At 33.8% G+C, this 17,394-nt stretch overlaps 2 protein-coding genes across 5 annotated transcripts in view; one reads left to right on the forward strand and one right to left on the reverse strand.

Moving 5' to 3' along the window:
* The window catches only part of LOC132949749 (uncharacterized), a 72,996-nt gene extending 60,206 nt beyond the window's left edge, over nt 1-12,790 (forward strand). For all 3 annotated transcript variants that reach the window (XM_061020805.1, XM_061020804.1, XM_061020803.1), the window contains 5 exons: nt 8,555-10,458; nt 11,046-11,174; nt 11,241-11,349; nt 12,226-12,366; nt 12,427-12,790. In XM_061020805.1, coding sequence (XP_060876788.1) covers nt 8,555-10,458; nt 11,046-11,174; nt 11,241-11,349; nt 12,226-12,366; nt 12,427-12,584 — 2,441 coding nt within the window. In that variant the 3' untranslated portion in view covers nt 12,585-12,790. The remainder of the gene's footprint in view (nt 1-8,554; nt 10,459-11,045; nt 11,175-11,240; nt 11,350-12,225; nt 12,367-12,426) is intronic.
* Nucleotides 12,791-12,810: 20 nt separating this feature from the next.
* On the reverse strand, nt 12,811-16,281 carry LOC132949751 (elongation factor Tu, mitochondrial). 2 transcript variants are annotated; one of them, XM_061020806.1, is made up of 4 exons: nt 15,876-16,281; nt 15,478-15,806; nt 13,313-13,962; nt 12,811-13,254 (listed from the first exon to the last, which is right to left on the reverse strand). In XM_061020806.1, exons 1-4 carry the CDS (start codon nt 16,006-16,008, stop codon nt 13,044-13,046), a joined length of 1,323 nt encoding a protein of 440 aa, XP_060876789.1. In that variant the 5' UTR covers nt 16,009-16,281; the 3' UTR covers nt 12,811-13,043. The 2 variants fall into 2 exon arrangements, with proteins under 2 accessions (XP_060876789.1, XP_060876790.1); XM_061020807.1 differs by having other exon boundaries at nt 15,478-15,820; nt 15,876-16,018.
* Between the last annotated feature and the right edge of the window lie 1,113 nt (nt 16,282-17,394).

A 17,394-nucleotide genomic window follows, 5' to 3' on the forward strand; every position in this document is an offset into this window, starting at 1 on the left:
GTATTTCCATTTTCCGAATTTACATAATATACCTACCTTCAACGATAATCATTATAAAATGTATGTAAAATACACTAATATATTATAGTATAAATTATATTGGCACCTATAATATGCGCACTGTGTTCGTAGTTAGTTTCACTATAATGCCTAAAATAACAAATGAAAAATAATTTCGGCTTTTATATAGAAATCGGTGATTTGGAATCAAGATATTATGAAAAATTTGCCAAACTGTTTGGTACATTTAGTCGATAATTGATATAATATGTATTAAAGTATATACATATCATAGCGGATGTTCTATTTTATTTTCTGGGCAGAGAGAGGAAAGTTATTTGATCTACAATGCGGTGTATCGTGTATGATCAAAAAATTTGAAAATTTAATACGAATAGTTTCTCGTCAAATTTGCATCAAAATCTTTCTTAGAGCAATTTAAAATGTAAAGAAAATACAGTCACAATTTCTTTTTTCTAAACGTCCAAAGTTGTCATCATTCCAAATTTGTTCTCTATGTGAGAAATACACCTAACCTTTTTTCCCTAACAATTTTAGTTATTGCTTTATTCTAATTCAAAAAATATTAACCTTAGAAACTTGGAACTATTCATCACCGTTATACGTATGGGGTACATAACGAGGTACATTCGAAAGATATACCATAGCACGGTGAGTTCCCCGTTTTTAAAAAAAAATTGTTTTAACAAACATAGGTAATATGATAAGACACCCGTGGTTGGCAACATTGTAAAAACTCTGTCGACTAGTCACTGTCTGTAATGAGCAGACAATAAATTCAAATGTCGGCGGCAGTAATAATAGTAATAACGATATTTACAATCGGCAAACTGTAACCATATTTGGTGTACAGCACAGTTTATATATTATATATAAATTATAAATGTATAATCTATATACATATAGTACAAAATATAAACGCACTGCACTCGTGCCCGACACCTTTCCAAACGATATACATATGAACGAACATAATATTATGTGTTATATGTTCGTACCTAGCTCAGGTATATAGCGAAAAAATGCGTCGTTATTGTGCACAATATTACCTAAGCTATGAAATTCCCTTCTACTTTCGAGGTGCCCGAAGATCGGCGACGTGTCTATATATATATATATATATATATATATATATAATATATATTATGCTATTTTATTATGATTATCGTGCTCTTGTATGTACAGTAATTCCATTATCATTAATAATATAATAAGTCATCGAAATTGTAGTATTAAGTTTTAAGTAGTTTGGTGTATAATAGTACACAGGTACTGAGCTCTGAGGTACCTACGACCTACCTACATACCAGCTATTATAATAATAATATTATATACCTATTATGCTATATTGCTGTAATATAATATTGTGATTAATCGTTTTGCAACAGTTCTCGTGGCGATGTACACCATTATTATAATATATTGAAACGTATATATTGTGATTTTTCGTTGAGATTCTCTCTCCCTCTCTCTCTCTCTCTCTCTCTCTCTCTCTCCCCAAAACGTTTACAATTATTTTCATTTGATTTATATCATGTGCGAGACGAGTATACAAAATATTTAATATTCTGTCCGAAAACATCATTATTCATTAGGTACTTTTAAATTATTACCGTTATAAACGCAAGTGCAATGCGCCAACTATATTGTGTGTATTCGTATAACCTGTCCGGTGGGTGTTTTGGCTTTTTTATTACTTTTTTATATAAATATTATAATATACTACACGTATCTAGGACTGATCGAATTGGGGTGGGGGGTAGGGGACATATTAGAAAAACAATGAGTTTTTATTCGAAATTTTGTATATTTTAAAATAAAACAATTATAAATACCCGTCAGCAGATGAGATGACTATGGCGTGTGCGCATTTTTAGAATAATAATCGTTCTGAGAAATTTGTTTGATCCTTTTAGATATATGTATATATGTATTAAACACTTGTTGCAAAATGTATTAATGATTATTATTAAGTACTTGGCACCAAGTTTTAAGTATTCAATTTTATTTATTTTTTATTGGTTTTATAATATAAAAATATAATTTACACAGGTACTGTTATTGATTAGGTACCTGTTTATTTATCTATAAATCAACAAAAATAACTAGGTACTCAAACATCCTAAATTATTTTCAATTGCAACAAAAGGATATTTAAAATATGACCATTTTTTTAGTCGGTTATTATTTTGGGTCGGAAAGGCTGGCTATTTTCGTACTGTAATTCCGTATCATAATGATATTATTCTCTTATTGTATTGTTCATTTTATATCATCATGGTAGTGGACTAAGTGTTCCTCAATAACTAATAACAGTAATAACTAATAAGTAACATCATAATTTTTAAATAATTCTCACGCATTCGTCATTATCGCAGAGCAAGGTTTCTGTATTAAAATAAATACAATTATAATCAAGTACCTAATGAACTGGCGACTGCAGAGTAGCATCAATTTTGATCGCGTTTTTATTGTTTATTAATTATTAGGTAGGTATTATAATATGAATTATAAAAGGTATTATAGGTAAGCCGGCGCTCTTATATTATTATGTGATGATGTCCGCCTGGTATACATAATAATATAATAATGATTGATGACTAATGCAAAACGAACGACGTGTGCAATCACTGGTCGATGTCAAAATATAACAATACAATATAAACATATTAAAATGTCATCATATTATTATTGGACGTAGGTATGACTAAAATCCTATAAAGATAGGCATGGCTAGACGCCTAGACGTGACCATTACAAAACGTGAATATTATACAGTGAATTTACGTACCCATATGATAGGTATTTTGAACGTACACGTTGCAATAATATCTAAAATATCTAAAATTTGTCAATACTAAATTATCATAAACAGTAACAACTATACTCTCGCGGAAATACGGCGCGAGTCAGCTGCTGCTGTTAATATCATAATATACCTAAATACATAATACAGACTATGTACTTAATAATGAACAACAATATTTTAATATTGAAGTAAATTTCCACAGGTCACATAATATTTATTTCTTATTATTCGATCATTAATTAGATCACATACACGAGCGTGCGTATTATAATGGGTTTAATGGGTATGGGATATGAAACGCGTTCGCCGGAGGAATGGTTTTGCACGAGGTACCTATAGGCAGGTATGTTAGGTACCTACCTCTATATTATTCTCGTATACCTACCACCTATAATGCTACATAATATACACCTACCTACCTACAACCTGCCATCTATATATACCTACTGGATTTACTGTACTACACACGAGTACTACTTTTATTCCTTATCATTTTTTTTTTTTTTTCTACTCATTTCTCGTTTCTCTCTCATCCTGTCCACTAACATTTTTATATTAAAAAATACACGTTATAAATCAGGTTTGCAAGAATCTGGTTCACGTTTAGTCGGAAAATAATTACGGATACCTCGGTCCATCGGCGGCAGCTGCCACGAGATGTACCGCTGCGATTTATATATATACAATTGCCGCACACATCTTCACAATAGATAAGTGACGTTTTTTTTCTCTTCTCCGCGCACATAATATTATTATCTATACGTATATATACGAATGTAATTGTGAAGGTCACTATTGCCGCTTACCGTGCAGTGTTATTATTACTCGAGAATAATAATATAATACATATTATATAGTGTCGTTTTTTTTTTTCTTTTGACTTTAAATCGCGACGTGGGCGTAATTGTTGGCCATTATTCACCGCGGTGACAATGAAACGTGTCCTCTTCGTCCATTCCAATCGCCCTATACTTCTACATAACTTGAGCGATGAATATATTATATTTGAGATGCACTGCGCGAAAAACAAAATATGAGGTACCTAGCGTTACCACCTGCGCGTTATATTTCCGGCAAGAAAAAAAAATCTGCGAGCAATAATTCGTTTCAAAAATAATTTACTGTGTTATACAATAGTAATTGAATAGGTCATAATAATATTGTATAGACATTAGATAACAATCGAATTTGCGAAAACAAAAAACCATTTATGTGACCATATATAGTCGCTATGCAGATGATGGGTATATTAATACGCATTATATTTTACAATATTATATCTACACCTTTGCCATGGACGGAATAACTGCTGCAAGGCGATCTCGCTATACACGGCGAATCCGAGTCGAAGAATCTCTACCCGAGGCGTTTTGTTGTTATTATTATTATTATTATAATATTATATATATATCTGATTTAATGAATAGGTACCAGCTTAATTTTAATGAGTATTATTAATTCTATAATATATGCTGGTTTAATGGTTAATTTTTTATACCGATACATTCTATAGAAATCTAAAACGTCATATTATAATTTCGACAACGTTTTGGCGCTAAAGCGCGTAAATGGTCAATGTTCAATAAATATATGTAGTATTTAGTATTATATCTATAGATGATTTAAAAATGTTTTTATCTATTTATATTATATATTTGCAAATGAGAAAGAAGAGATGAAATTTCTCAACAAATCGAAACTATTATATGATTATTGCCCAATGCCAGTATACAATACTATTGATTTAAAAATAATATATCACGAAACTGACATAACCGCACCAACAGTTGTTGAAATAAATATAAGTACCAATAATTGATAAAAAAAACATTATTTTTGTTTTTTAAATACTCTAATACGCCCATAAAAAAATAATACTTATAAGACATTGTTATTGTACACACATACCTTATTTGGTGGGCTTCGATAACTAGTCAAATAAAATATTAATATATTATGGCCATTTACAGACGACCTTATAAAAAAATCGCAAACCGCGTGAGAATTTACTGTTTTACGAAATTTCCTTACGCAGCTCATTATAATGTTTGTAGATTTTAATAGTATTCACGTGACGTATACCTATGAATTTACAGCTGTCTGATGGTTGATGACTTTATAGCATGTATTACAATTAATACCCTTATCGTAAATCGTAATTTTTGATTTATGAAAACTGCGGATCGTCGAGTGATATCACTATATTATATTAGCATGCTATTTATTCTTGGTAAATATACGGAATCAAATACAATGCTTAAAGGATTTTTTTAAAAATCCATAGGTACGCGATCTAATATAGTACAACATTTACTATTATATAACGAAAATGGGGGACGGAGTGGCCGAGCGGATTAAGGCGTCGGTTGCGACGCACACCGGCGCCGGTTCGAATCCGTCCGCGGGCAGCATTTTTCTTCGGGCAAGTCACGGTGCTTGGAGAGAAGTGCCGCCATCCCCCACCCGGGTATGGCAGATACCTAAGGGTGCGCCCACTAAAAAATCTGCCAAACAAAAACAAACAGCTAATGGCCATAGTTGCCGGGCTTTGTATGTTTCCCTAACCCCCTCTCCCTCCATATTGTGTTTTTGCAATTTTTTTTGGCCGATATTTAGTATGGAATTTGTACGACCTTACGTGAAATTTTTCAAAAATCCCTTACAACCGAAAAAAAGCATTTTCCTCATATGCCATTTACCCAGCAGCCCCCACCAAACTAAAAATACGTTTTCGCACGAAACATTTTATTCATAAGTAAAGGTGTTAGATTGAATAATATCTAATGCGAGCGAACCGACCAAATTTTTTTTCAGTTTTGAGGACCCTTTAAATATTTCCCCGTTACAAAAATATTACCTATATACACCCCTGCATACCGAATACTAATTAATATACCATTATAAGCACCCACGTCCTACACCGATAGTCCTATAGGGCTAATGGCTACGTATACAAACATATTATAATGTTGTATAAAATTTAAACTTTAAAAATCAATATTATAAAAATTATGCTTGATCACTTTTTGGCGTGAGTTTTTGCGCGACGATCATGTATATAATATATTTATATTATTATATTCCAGTTTTGAAATTTGTCGTGTGTAACGTAGAAAAATAATTGCCTACGCGGCTTCCACGCCGAGATGGTCAGTCTCATTATTTTGTCACCGTTATATTCCGAGATGCACGAAAAAAACAATATTTTTCTACATATTATGTCTTATGTATGTAGTTATTTATATTAATTTATACTATTGATAGTTATACATTATATATGTGGGCATAAGTATAATATACGGTGCATATTGTATATTCATATTATTATTTATTTCCTTGTGTGTATTTCTTTCTACTGTATATGCCAACAATATTTAAAGGGTCATTTTGTGTCTGGTAATTTATATATTATGTATAACTATAATATTATGTGCGGCAAAACTTTTTTAGTGTGTAACCGTGTATAATACGCAGTGGCGCCGAATTCCAAAATGTTATCTACGACATTAGACACCTCCACGTAAAATGTCGACACCCATATTTTCTTATAATTACCTTACCATATACAATTGTCATAGTTAAATATATATTTTGGTCCACTGTGTATATATAGGTATAGTGTGAATTAAAGAAATATGTGACTATTACGAGTGTACAAAATAATATAGATTAAATGCATTTAAATCGTCCATAAAACGTGTATATAACCCACTCTGCCTTTTACATACCAAAAGCTTAAGGTTCGACTATTATTCTATAGGCACGTAAAAAAAGTGTGCAGTATAATATACCTACAGACAATTTTTTCAGTCCACAACTGTAAAAAAAAAAAAAAAAAACTAAAACAACTTTCCGACACTTTTCGTTTGCAATTCGACCGTCATTTATCAATGTTTCGTCGAAGCCGTTTTGGATAATATTAACGAAAGACGGTTCGCGTTTGTAGGTACTATATACCAGCTAGTGCCCATAATATGATATGTACATAAACATAATAAATCCGGTATAGGTATATTATTTTGTCTCGTTTTGACAACGAACATTCGTACAAACGACTTAAGACATTTGTGTCGAGTATCTTTTTCCCAAGAATTTCATTACAATATTGTTATATATTCCATTATTACGCATGGCTGTAATGAATGTGGGCGTGCAAGTACACCCGCGTGGGTGGGAAGGGGGGGGGGGGGTGGCCTGCCGGTGAAGTACCCAGCACATATACTGTAACATATTTTGTGCGCGAGATTTTCGTCGTAGTTTTGTATAGTACTTACATACAGTTTCATATATAATAATAATATAATGCACACTCGTTACGCACCTATATATGTTAGTATAAAAAGTAAAAACACTAGACCACATTATTATTTAGTCATATTTCTATAATATAATAAACGAAGAGTCATCGTCGCGCGTCGTGTGGGCAGTGGAAAATCATCTTGACAGTTTTATAAAAAAAAAAAAAAAACATTTATTAATTTATTGTTGCTATAAAAATAATATTTTCGGGCACAACTCTTTTCCGTATTGGGCTAACGATTTTAAAACTATTTTAAATTGTAAACGTCTATTGGTACGAATAATACACACACACGAGTGTTCGTGGTGCTTCTAGTTTAATGCATTTTTAAACTAGATACTAGTACAAAAGCAGGAAGGGTAATGATAATTTTATCTATCTATATATTTATATAGTCTTGATTTATGTGCACGTGAGAATATACATTTAAATGGAGTAAATGTTTGATGTGTAATCTAGTCATATTAGTGTTAATATAACTATCTAACGTCAAATAAACTTAAGGTGGGCAAGTGAACGTAAATAATTAAACGTCAAGAACATTATCGGCCATAAGTTAATATTTAAACTTTAAAAGTTTTAAGTTAAGATGGATAAAAATATTAACTTGATTCAGTTAAAAGAAAGTCAATTATTTTTTTAATAAATTACCAGCTTGGTCACACATATTAGTGTGATGGAGCAGCTTTCAATTGTTCTAGAAAGTCAATATTTTGGTAAAATACTAAAATACTATTCCTTCTTATTGCACAATAGCTGTAATTTTTAGGCACTTACACAGTTACACATCTGTGTTAACTAAATGATTAAATCAATATGGAATATTAGTTTGTATTTAAAATTGTTGTATAATATATATCCAGTGATTAAACAAAACAAATAATAAATTAGTTTAAATTAGTTTAAATTATTACAGTCTGTATAATTATGGACGACCTATGTACAAACGTGATTTTAACTAAACGTATTATTTATGACTGGAAAAAGCTAAGTTATTACAATTGATTCTTTAACTAGTTAATTTAATAACTTAATTATAATATTAACTAACTTAAGTTAATTTTAAAACTAAAAAAAAAATGTTTTAACTTATCCAGCTTCAATTTTTTTACGAGTTAATGTACACCCTTATCAAATGCTATACTTATCATATTATATACAATAAGCAAAGAAAGAAATATTAAATCTTATTTTTGATCCGTTTGCGTTTCAAATAACGGCACTAACTATAGGACTATAGGAGTAGAAATGGCCTAAAAATTGAAATGTATATATATACGTTTATCATTATAATATTTATAATAGTGGTCGAAGTGAACGGAATATGGAGAGAAGGCATCTCTCCGTTTATTTTAAGACATTTCGACCACTCTATAAACAATAACAGGCCCCGAATTCACACATTTTTTCTTTTGTGTTTACAGAGTGTGACGCGACTCCGGACCTGACATCGTGCTGCGCACGAGACCTTCCGTACAGCGGTGGAGGCGAACCGACGGCAATGAAGTCGTCGCATTCAGCGGCTGTAGAGTCGTCCGGCAGGACGGACTCGGAAACGGACTCGGACGGTTCGAGAAACTTTGTCACGACGATGACACTGAGAAGACCTAATTCCGGCAGAACGGACGAGGTGTGCAACCGTAGCGTGCGTGATAAAATAGCGATGTTCTCGCGGGCCACGGCTACGGCGACGGGCGGCGAGAAAAAAGATTCGTCGTCGTCGTCGTCGTCAGCTTACTCGACGGCGTCTACAGATTCGTCACCGGCGACGTCACCAAAGTCTGTGGTCTACAGCACTCTGCCGCGCAAACCACCACCACCACAACAACAACACGAGCAACAGCAACAACAACAACAACAGCAACAGCAACAGTATCTAGCCGTGGCGCGACCACCGTGGGGTACACCGGTGCCGCAGGCCGCCGACCACCGGCGGTCGCAAAGTCTCGTCGAACAGCCGTACAGCAAGTACTTCAACACGATGAACGCGTACGCGGAAATGGGACGGTCGTCGCTGAACGCTCTCATCGAACAGCGCCGGCGGAGCATGTCCAAGCTCAGGGGACTGGTGATACCGGAAAAAGTGGTGCCAGGGTCCGGAAGCGGGTTTATCGGCGGTGACGGGGACAGCACTGGTGGCGGTGGCGCCGACGAGTTGCATCTGCATCCGGCCGCGATTCCCGATCTGCCGCTGGTGATCAAAATCCCGCTGTCGGAAAACGACGACCATACCGACGGCGCGGTGTTGTGTCCACCCACCAAGTCATACGTCAACGAACCGGTGACGGGTACGGTGACCAGGCGTGCTAACCCGGTGTTGCGGCAGTCGTTCGTGGTCGTCCCCGTCCTCGCGCCCGCAATAACCGTGACGGACCAGCGGCGTCCGTCGTCTGCGTCTAGTTCACCGTCGTCGTCTTCGTCTTCTTCGTCTACGTCGTCGTCGTTGAACTCGAGCCGAGAGGAGCTCAGGCACATACACGACGAACGACCGCTATCGTCTGTCAAGTCGTCCAATAAAGGCTCGTTCAAAGCGGATAGCGACGAAGACTCGGCCCTCAGTTCTAGTCGTTCGAGCACGTCACTCCAACAGTATTCGCCAGCTCCGTCGCCACCGCCTCAGTCACAGCAGCAGCAGCCGCCGCCACTACCATCGTCGTCACCACCGCCCCCGACCACAAATGCGGCCGCCAACTACGGTGGCCCGCCTGCGTGTGATATCGGAAAACGTGTACTGAAAGCCGAAAGCGTGGAGGCCATCAACCGGAAGAACGTTCTCTGCTCAGCCAGGATCAGCAGCGGCAAACCGGAACCTCAGCCAGTGTCGCCGTCGTCCCCGGCCAACAACTACGCGTGCAAGACCGAATACTCGCCGAACCTCCAACACTACCACCAGCAGCAGCAGCAGCAGCATCATCACCAGCAGCATTCGGACGGGCCAGCGTCGAAATCCGCCAAGTCCGGGCTGACGTTCGCCACCGGAACCGCGGTCGTCAACAGGTACACGCACAACCGGATGTCGTCCGTCGAGTCGACGACAAGTGACGATTCGTCCATGCAATACGCAGTCAACGCTGAACCGTTCGGCAGCATCAGCTCGCTGGCGTCGTCCACCAGTCTGATTTCGCAACAAGAACTCCAACAGCTCATCGACGAGGCCAATCAAACGCTGGAAGAGAACAACAGTGGTTGTTACGGCATCTCCACGGCTGCCACGGTTCCACCGCACTCCGTGGAAGTGACCGTCGTCATCTTACACCGGGACATGGCCACCAGTAGCGTAGGCATCACGTTGGCCGGCGGTGCCGATTACGAAACGAAAGAAATAACGGTCAGTACTTAGTACTTATACTATATGTGGGTACCATATTACGGAACCCATCGTTTGCCTTTGCAGTGTTCATTATAGTGGTTACCATATATTTATTTATTTTTGGGAGTAGGGTGGGTTTTCTCTGCGACTGTTTTTCATTTTTCGCGCTCGCGAGCCCGTACCTATCATATAATATATAACCATATTGGTATAATATGTATAGACACATCGTCGTTATGACAACGGGGAAACGACTTTTATGCGTGTGTCACATAAATTGACTATCCACACGAGCGTAAATCGCTTTAGGATATACGACACGTTGCTCGGGGATAACGCACCGGGCAGCTCGTAAAAGTATATGGGAATAGGATGTTGCACATCAGTCACATCTGGGTGGATCTCCTCGCTTGTCGTGAGGATTTGTGATCGTTTATTAATTTAATTAGGTTTAGGTACCTATACCTATAAGCCGGTGGCACATGGGTATATGATTATAGTCCAGCGGCAAGGTCTAATAGGTGTTATCCGCGGATGATACGAAACGTACAATAAATTGTTGTGCTCGTGAGTTTTCGACTATACCGATGAATTCGTTTTCGCAGGTGTATAAAGTATTGACTGGAAGTCCGGCGGATAAAGACGGCCGCATACGAAAGGGCGACCGCATATTATCGATAAACGGCAAAAGTATGAAAGGAATCACGCATCGAGAATCATTGGCAATACTTAAAGTGAGATCGAACCAATTACACGTCTACAGACATTAATTAATTAATTGTAATTGTATTTTTTTTTAGGCGCCTAGGTCTGAAGTAGTACTGGTAATATCTAGGTGCAAGTCGGACATGATCAATGAACCCGTTGGGCTACATCAATCTGCTGATCTATTGACTTCGACCAAAAATGGTAGGTAATATAGACGAGGGTGCTTAGTCGAGTAAAATACTAAAATGCCGTGCGGGCAAATTGTTTTAACGTCAAACCATCAGGTTTGTTTTCGTCCGAATTTCTACAATTTGTTTCTCTACAATATAGTAAATTTAGTCCATGCCTCCGTACTTCAAATAATTTCTCTATAAAGTTACATTTAATATTATAGATGACAAGAAAGAAATAACGCAAAACTCCAATCCCGCCTTGTTAGTTGACTGTAGTATAGGAAAACCCCGCTCAATCTTATTTCGTCAATTCGTAAATCAACGGTCTCTATAGTCTATACCTATATTATGTCAAGATATCCGGTTACTTACATCACCCATAAACCATATTATAAGTCTGCCATTCATCGAGTGATCGATAATGTTATTGATATAACAGTTAGTACAACACCACAAACTTTTGTGACATCGTTTCGAACGTTGCCCTGCCATCACATTTGACGAATTTCTAAATAAACAGTTATTCATTTAATTTTAATACGCACCTAACTATTATTTCATTACAATACTGGCATAATCAGTATGAAGTATGAAGTAAAAGCAATCAATTTCCATACACTCCCGAATTGACGTATAGGTACTTAAATTATAAATTATAATTAATTAACTTTTAGTTTTCATCGACTTAACAATATAATCAAAACAATACAAATGTCAAATAATATGTATGTACCTAGTAGTATCGTTGATTATAAATCAGCATTTATCAATGGTTGTATTGATTATACATGATTTTTATTGTAAAACTTCTGCAAAGAAATTGTAACATGATATACAGCCTCTTCAACGATAATAATTATTATTTATTAAAGACATCCTTAATGTATTTTTTTTTAACTTACAGATGTCATTGCAAATAGAGTGTTTGGACCATTAACTAAAATAGTATTATCAAAAGACGGTTCTGGTTTAGGCTTTAGCTTAGAAGGTGGAAAGAATTCACCAACTGGTGACCAACCATTAACAGTGAAAAAGATATTCACAGGTCAGTAACTTTATTAACTTCATTCTGTCAACAATATTGAATAATTGATTATTTGTCTAGGTGGATGTGCAGAGCAGTGTGGACAAATATTAGCTGGGGATGAATTGGTTTCAGTAAATGATATAGATGTGACTGGAATGTCGCGCACCGAAGCATGGAATTTGATGAAGAGGCTAGTAAACGGAACTGTTACACTCTGTATACGACATGTAGTCTAAATACTATTATACTAGCATATGATATTTTTATTGTATGAAAAATCTAAAATTATATATTGTATCTTTAATTTATATCTAACTTTAAAAAAATGATTTATAGAGAATTTGTTATATTGATTGGCAATTAAGTTTTTTTTACCATCTTTGTAAAATACAATTTTAATAATTATTTAATAAAAATATAACTTAATAATTGTATAAAACAATGTTGTTAGTTTGATTTTAATTTATATATAGTTTCATTTTAAATATTGTGCCATTGTGATTTATGTTAAATAGACTATGGTTTGTATTATTTATATAATATACGCATCTATACATAAATTCATATATGTATAACTGTATAAGTATAAGCCATCATATTATAATCTTATTATCATTTATCAACCTATACCTATGTCTTAGGAAAACAATAATTACACAACATACAAATAGATACTACATTTTTTATAATTTTTATTAACTTTCTATCTTCACCTTACTTAAATTGTTTTTAGACATATTAACATTTGATAAGATTTTACTAATAATACCAGTAGCTACTGTTCTTCCATTTTCTCGTATAGTAAATGGTTGTCCAATATCCATAATCATTTTATTCAGTAAAGTTATTATAACTTCAGCGTGCTCTCCAGGCATTACCATAGATACTGCAGAATCCAGATCAATTCTAGGAGAAAATGAAGTAATTTAATACAAATATACAAGTATACGAACAAGTAAATTACCTGCAAACAATGTTCCATGTATGACTGAATAGTTGCTGTTGATAATTTGATGTGATTGGTTTCGACCGTCCTCCCTCAGAACGTGAAAGAAAATAAATTGTTGCTTTATAATGATTGTTCAGTGTTAAAGTATTAATTGGGCACAAAATCATACCCTTACGAACAAATTTAGGCTTTAGACCTCTTAATAATACACCAACATTTTCTCCAGCTTTGGCACTTGTCACTGATTTATTGAACACTTGGATATCCCCAATACTGGTTATTTTTTTTTCATCAAATCCTAATAACTCGACTTTATCATTTTTGCATACCGTTCCTCTCTTTAATGTGCCTATAATAACAGCCCCTCGGCCAGGTACTAGTAAACAATTGTCAATAGGCAATAAAAACGGAGAAGTAAAGTCTCGTTTTGGAGTTGGTATGTTATTGTCAATTACATCCATTAACTTTCTTATAGATTGTTCTCCAAGTTCTGATGTGTCGCCTTTTAAAGCAAGAAGTGCTGATCCAAAAATGCACGGAACCTCATGTCCTTTAAAACCAAAATCTGTTAATAGTTCTCGTATTTCTAGTTCAACAAGTTCAATAACATCATTTTCTGTTATGTCACATTTATTAATGAATACTACCACATGTTGAACTCCAACCTAAAAAAGTTCAACTGTCATTAAAATTAATAAAAATAAATAGGTAATAATTGAAAATTTGTGAGTAGAATAAACATTTTTGAGAATTTTAGATTCTGTGTGGAGCTATGATAGTATTGATTTCACAATTATGTGTGTTTTTGTTTTAAATTTTTGAATTTTTGTGTCTGTCATCACTGTTTGGCCCAGTAACACTGCTTCAATTTCTTCAACAGTATCTTGTTTGAAGGGAAAGTCAATTTAATTGGTGCATTCGGGAGGTCAACATTTGAGATTCTCAATAGTTCTTAAAAGCGCAGGGAAAAACAAAACAAATATTAGGGAAAAATAGAAATTTTTACTCAAAATCGGTTTTCGACAAAATCGATTTTGGTTTTTAGTGTAACTCTGCAAAAAATAACCGTAGATACATGCAATTTTCAGTGAATGTTTAAATTAGCATATACACGATAACATTTCTAAATATTTTGATTTGTTTTGAGCGGTAAACGGACATTTTCAGCTTTTTTTCTATTGATATCAATTAAATTTTATTCGTAGTGTCAAAAAGCTTAAACATTTAATTCAAGGCTCCTAATATATTGCTACAATGACGGTTAAAAAATATTAAAAATTCATATACACACATTTTTTTTATAAGCATTTAAAGTTCAAACTTTGACAACATTTATCAAATTGAAAATTAAAAAATGATTTTGTATTTAAAATTGTATTTAATATTTAACTTTTATAGCTAAGGATTGAAAATTTAAAACTAAGTTCTTTGTAAATAGGTTAATCTATAAAAAATTTAAATGCACAGTTTTTTTAATAGCTATTATATGTTCAAATTTGGATGAATTACATGATTTGTCGGCTTTGTGTCAAAAAATTGTAAGAAATATTTATCAAATTTTACAGGAGAAGGAAAAAACCTGTAGCACTCAGCGGTTTGGTTGTATTATTTTACAGTGTCGGCTATCCATCCATTACAGGAACCTACTGTACAGCAGAACGACACCCATTTTCCAGCATTTTTTTTTTTTAATTTTGATTTGAATTAATTGGGAAATATGGCCTATAGGCTTAGTTATAACTCATTTTATACTGGTTACAAAATTAAAAGAAACAAAATCATGTGAATCAAAAGTTTAAAATACTCATACCTGGTTGCATGAACAATTGCTTAACATTTAAAGAATCGATAGTGAGCTAATGATCCCGTAAACATATTGTAGTGGCCCATATTTTCATGCAACCAAAAAAAATATCAAGCATATCCACACAAAGATAACAAAATTAAAATAAAACAATGTTTGTGTTTTTCATAACAATTAAGATGGACTAGTCAGTGACAGAAAAGTTGAGTTTTTGTTAACTATTTTACAAGAACTCGGCATAAAAGACAAATTAATTTTAAAAAAAAATTTATATACATTTCAGTATATGATTTTTACTAATAATTACAAATACTAATCAATACAATGATAATTTTTAAATTAATTATATTTTAATACTGTAAGGTTAGGTATTTACTTGTTTAATCAATAGCAAATGTTCTCGAGTTTGGGGCATTGAACCATCTGTAGCAGCCACTACCAAAATAGCACAATCTATCTGAGATGCTCCAACGATCATGTTTTTGACGAAATCAGCATGGCCGGGACAGTCAACATGGGCATATTTACGCTTTGACGTTTCATAGCCCACATGAGCTATATTTATAGTTATACCTCTAGCTTTCTCTTCAGGAGCCTTATCGATTTCATCATAAGCTACAAAACGCGACAGACCATCCTTTTCAAGTACCTTGGTGATTGCTGCTGTCAGTGTAGTTTTTCCATGATCAACGTGCCCAATTGTACCTATTTGTACCACACTAATTATGTAAATATATTATTATATAATATATATTCAAAATTTTCTGGACTTACCGATGTTGCATGTTGATTTAGGATTTGTACTGTATAATTTTAGTATTGTTCGGTTATATCTGAATATTTTGTTATAAAAAAATATTTTCCTGCTCCATGTTATGTTCAACGAACAAAGTGATTTTATAGACATTTCGTCCACAAATTCTATTAAGTGTCCTTGTGATAAATGTATAAAGTAATTACAAATCTGTTTCAAATATCATCGAAATTGTATTTATTACTGTACGTTATTTAGATGCTATTATGATGGGAAAAATTAATATAATACTATTTAGTATGTACCTAACTATTAAAGTAACTACAGTTTTATATTTGAATATTTTATATCATCGGGACATTAACGATTGACGGATGGAAAAATATTAAAACCAAGATGTCTTGAATAATATGGGTTATTATCACGAACCCCGGCTACAGATAATATTATTTATATTTCCGATTTCGATTAGCATTGTTATCAGTGTGATAACACTATCATATATCTTATCACATATTATAATACCACAAAATAAATGTATTCTGTGATACCACCACGATTGAGGGAGCACCATAGACTAATATTACTCTATGGGGAGCACTGAACTATAAATACTATTATAATAGTATAGTAATACTAATAGTAGGTATTTAGTTCAGTGGGCTCCAGTCGGTCGTGTTTTAAGGAAATTATTCATATAGGCAATTTAACATGATGACATTAAAATGACTTGAAGTATACGTGCAAGTATATATAAAATAATTTGTACACAACTTATTTACGTGGAACATTGTGTTAAATTTGCAATCCTTAGCTATAATATTTGAACATTTTACAAACTAGATAAATTTTGTCAAAATTTGAACTTTAAATGCTTATAAAAAAAAAATTGTGCCTATGTATTTTTAATATTTATCAACTGTCATTTAAGCAATATCAGGAGCCTTGTATTACATTTTCACGCTTTTTCGCCCAACAAATAACATTTTATTGACAATTATAGAAAAAAAACAAAAAAAATTGAGAACTGACAGTGCCCGTAAACAGCTCAAAAAGAGTCAAAATATTTTCAAAATTTGATGGTGTATAGAAAATGAGAATTTAAACATTCAGTGAAATTGTCATGTATCTATAGATAACTGGAGTTATTTATTTTTGAATTACAACAAAATAACAAAATCCCTACGTAAGAAATCGAGTGAATATCCATGAATATCTTGTAAAAATATGAACTTCAAACGCTCAAAAAAATTTAATTTGATTTGCTTGTAGACATTTTTTTTAACGTAGACAAACTTATGAGGAATTTGTATTACATTTTAAAATCTTATATTTAGAAAGAACATTTTTTATGAATTCTTAACTCAAAATAATTTGCTAGGTAATATTCGTGATTTTTCAGTATTTTGTCAAGATTTGAACTTTAAATGTTTATAAAGTTATAAATAAAAACTGTAACTAAGGATTTTTAATATTTTTCAAATATCATTGTAATAATATAGTAGGAGCCTTGTATTACATTTTCAAGTTTTTTTACCC

This window comes from Metopolophium dirhodum, chromosome 7 (genome assembly GCF_019925205.1).
Source record: "Metopolophium dirhodum isolate CAU chromosome 7, ASM1992520v1, whole genome shotgun sequence".
In the NCBI taxonomy this organism is placed as follows: domain Eukaryota; kingdom Metazoa; phylum Arthropoda; class Insecta; order Hemiptera; family Aphididae; genus Metopolophium; species Metopolophium dirhodum.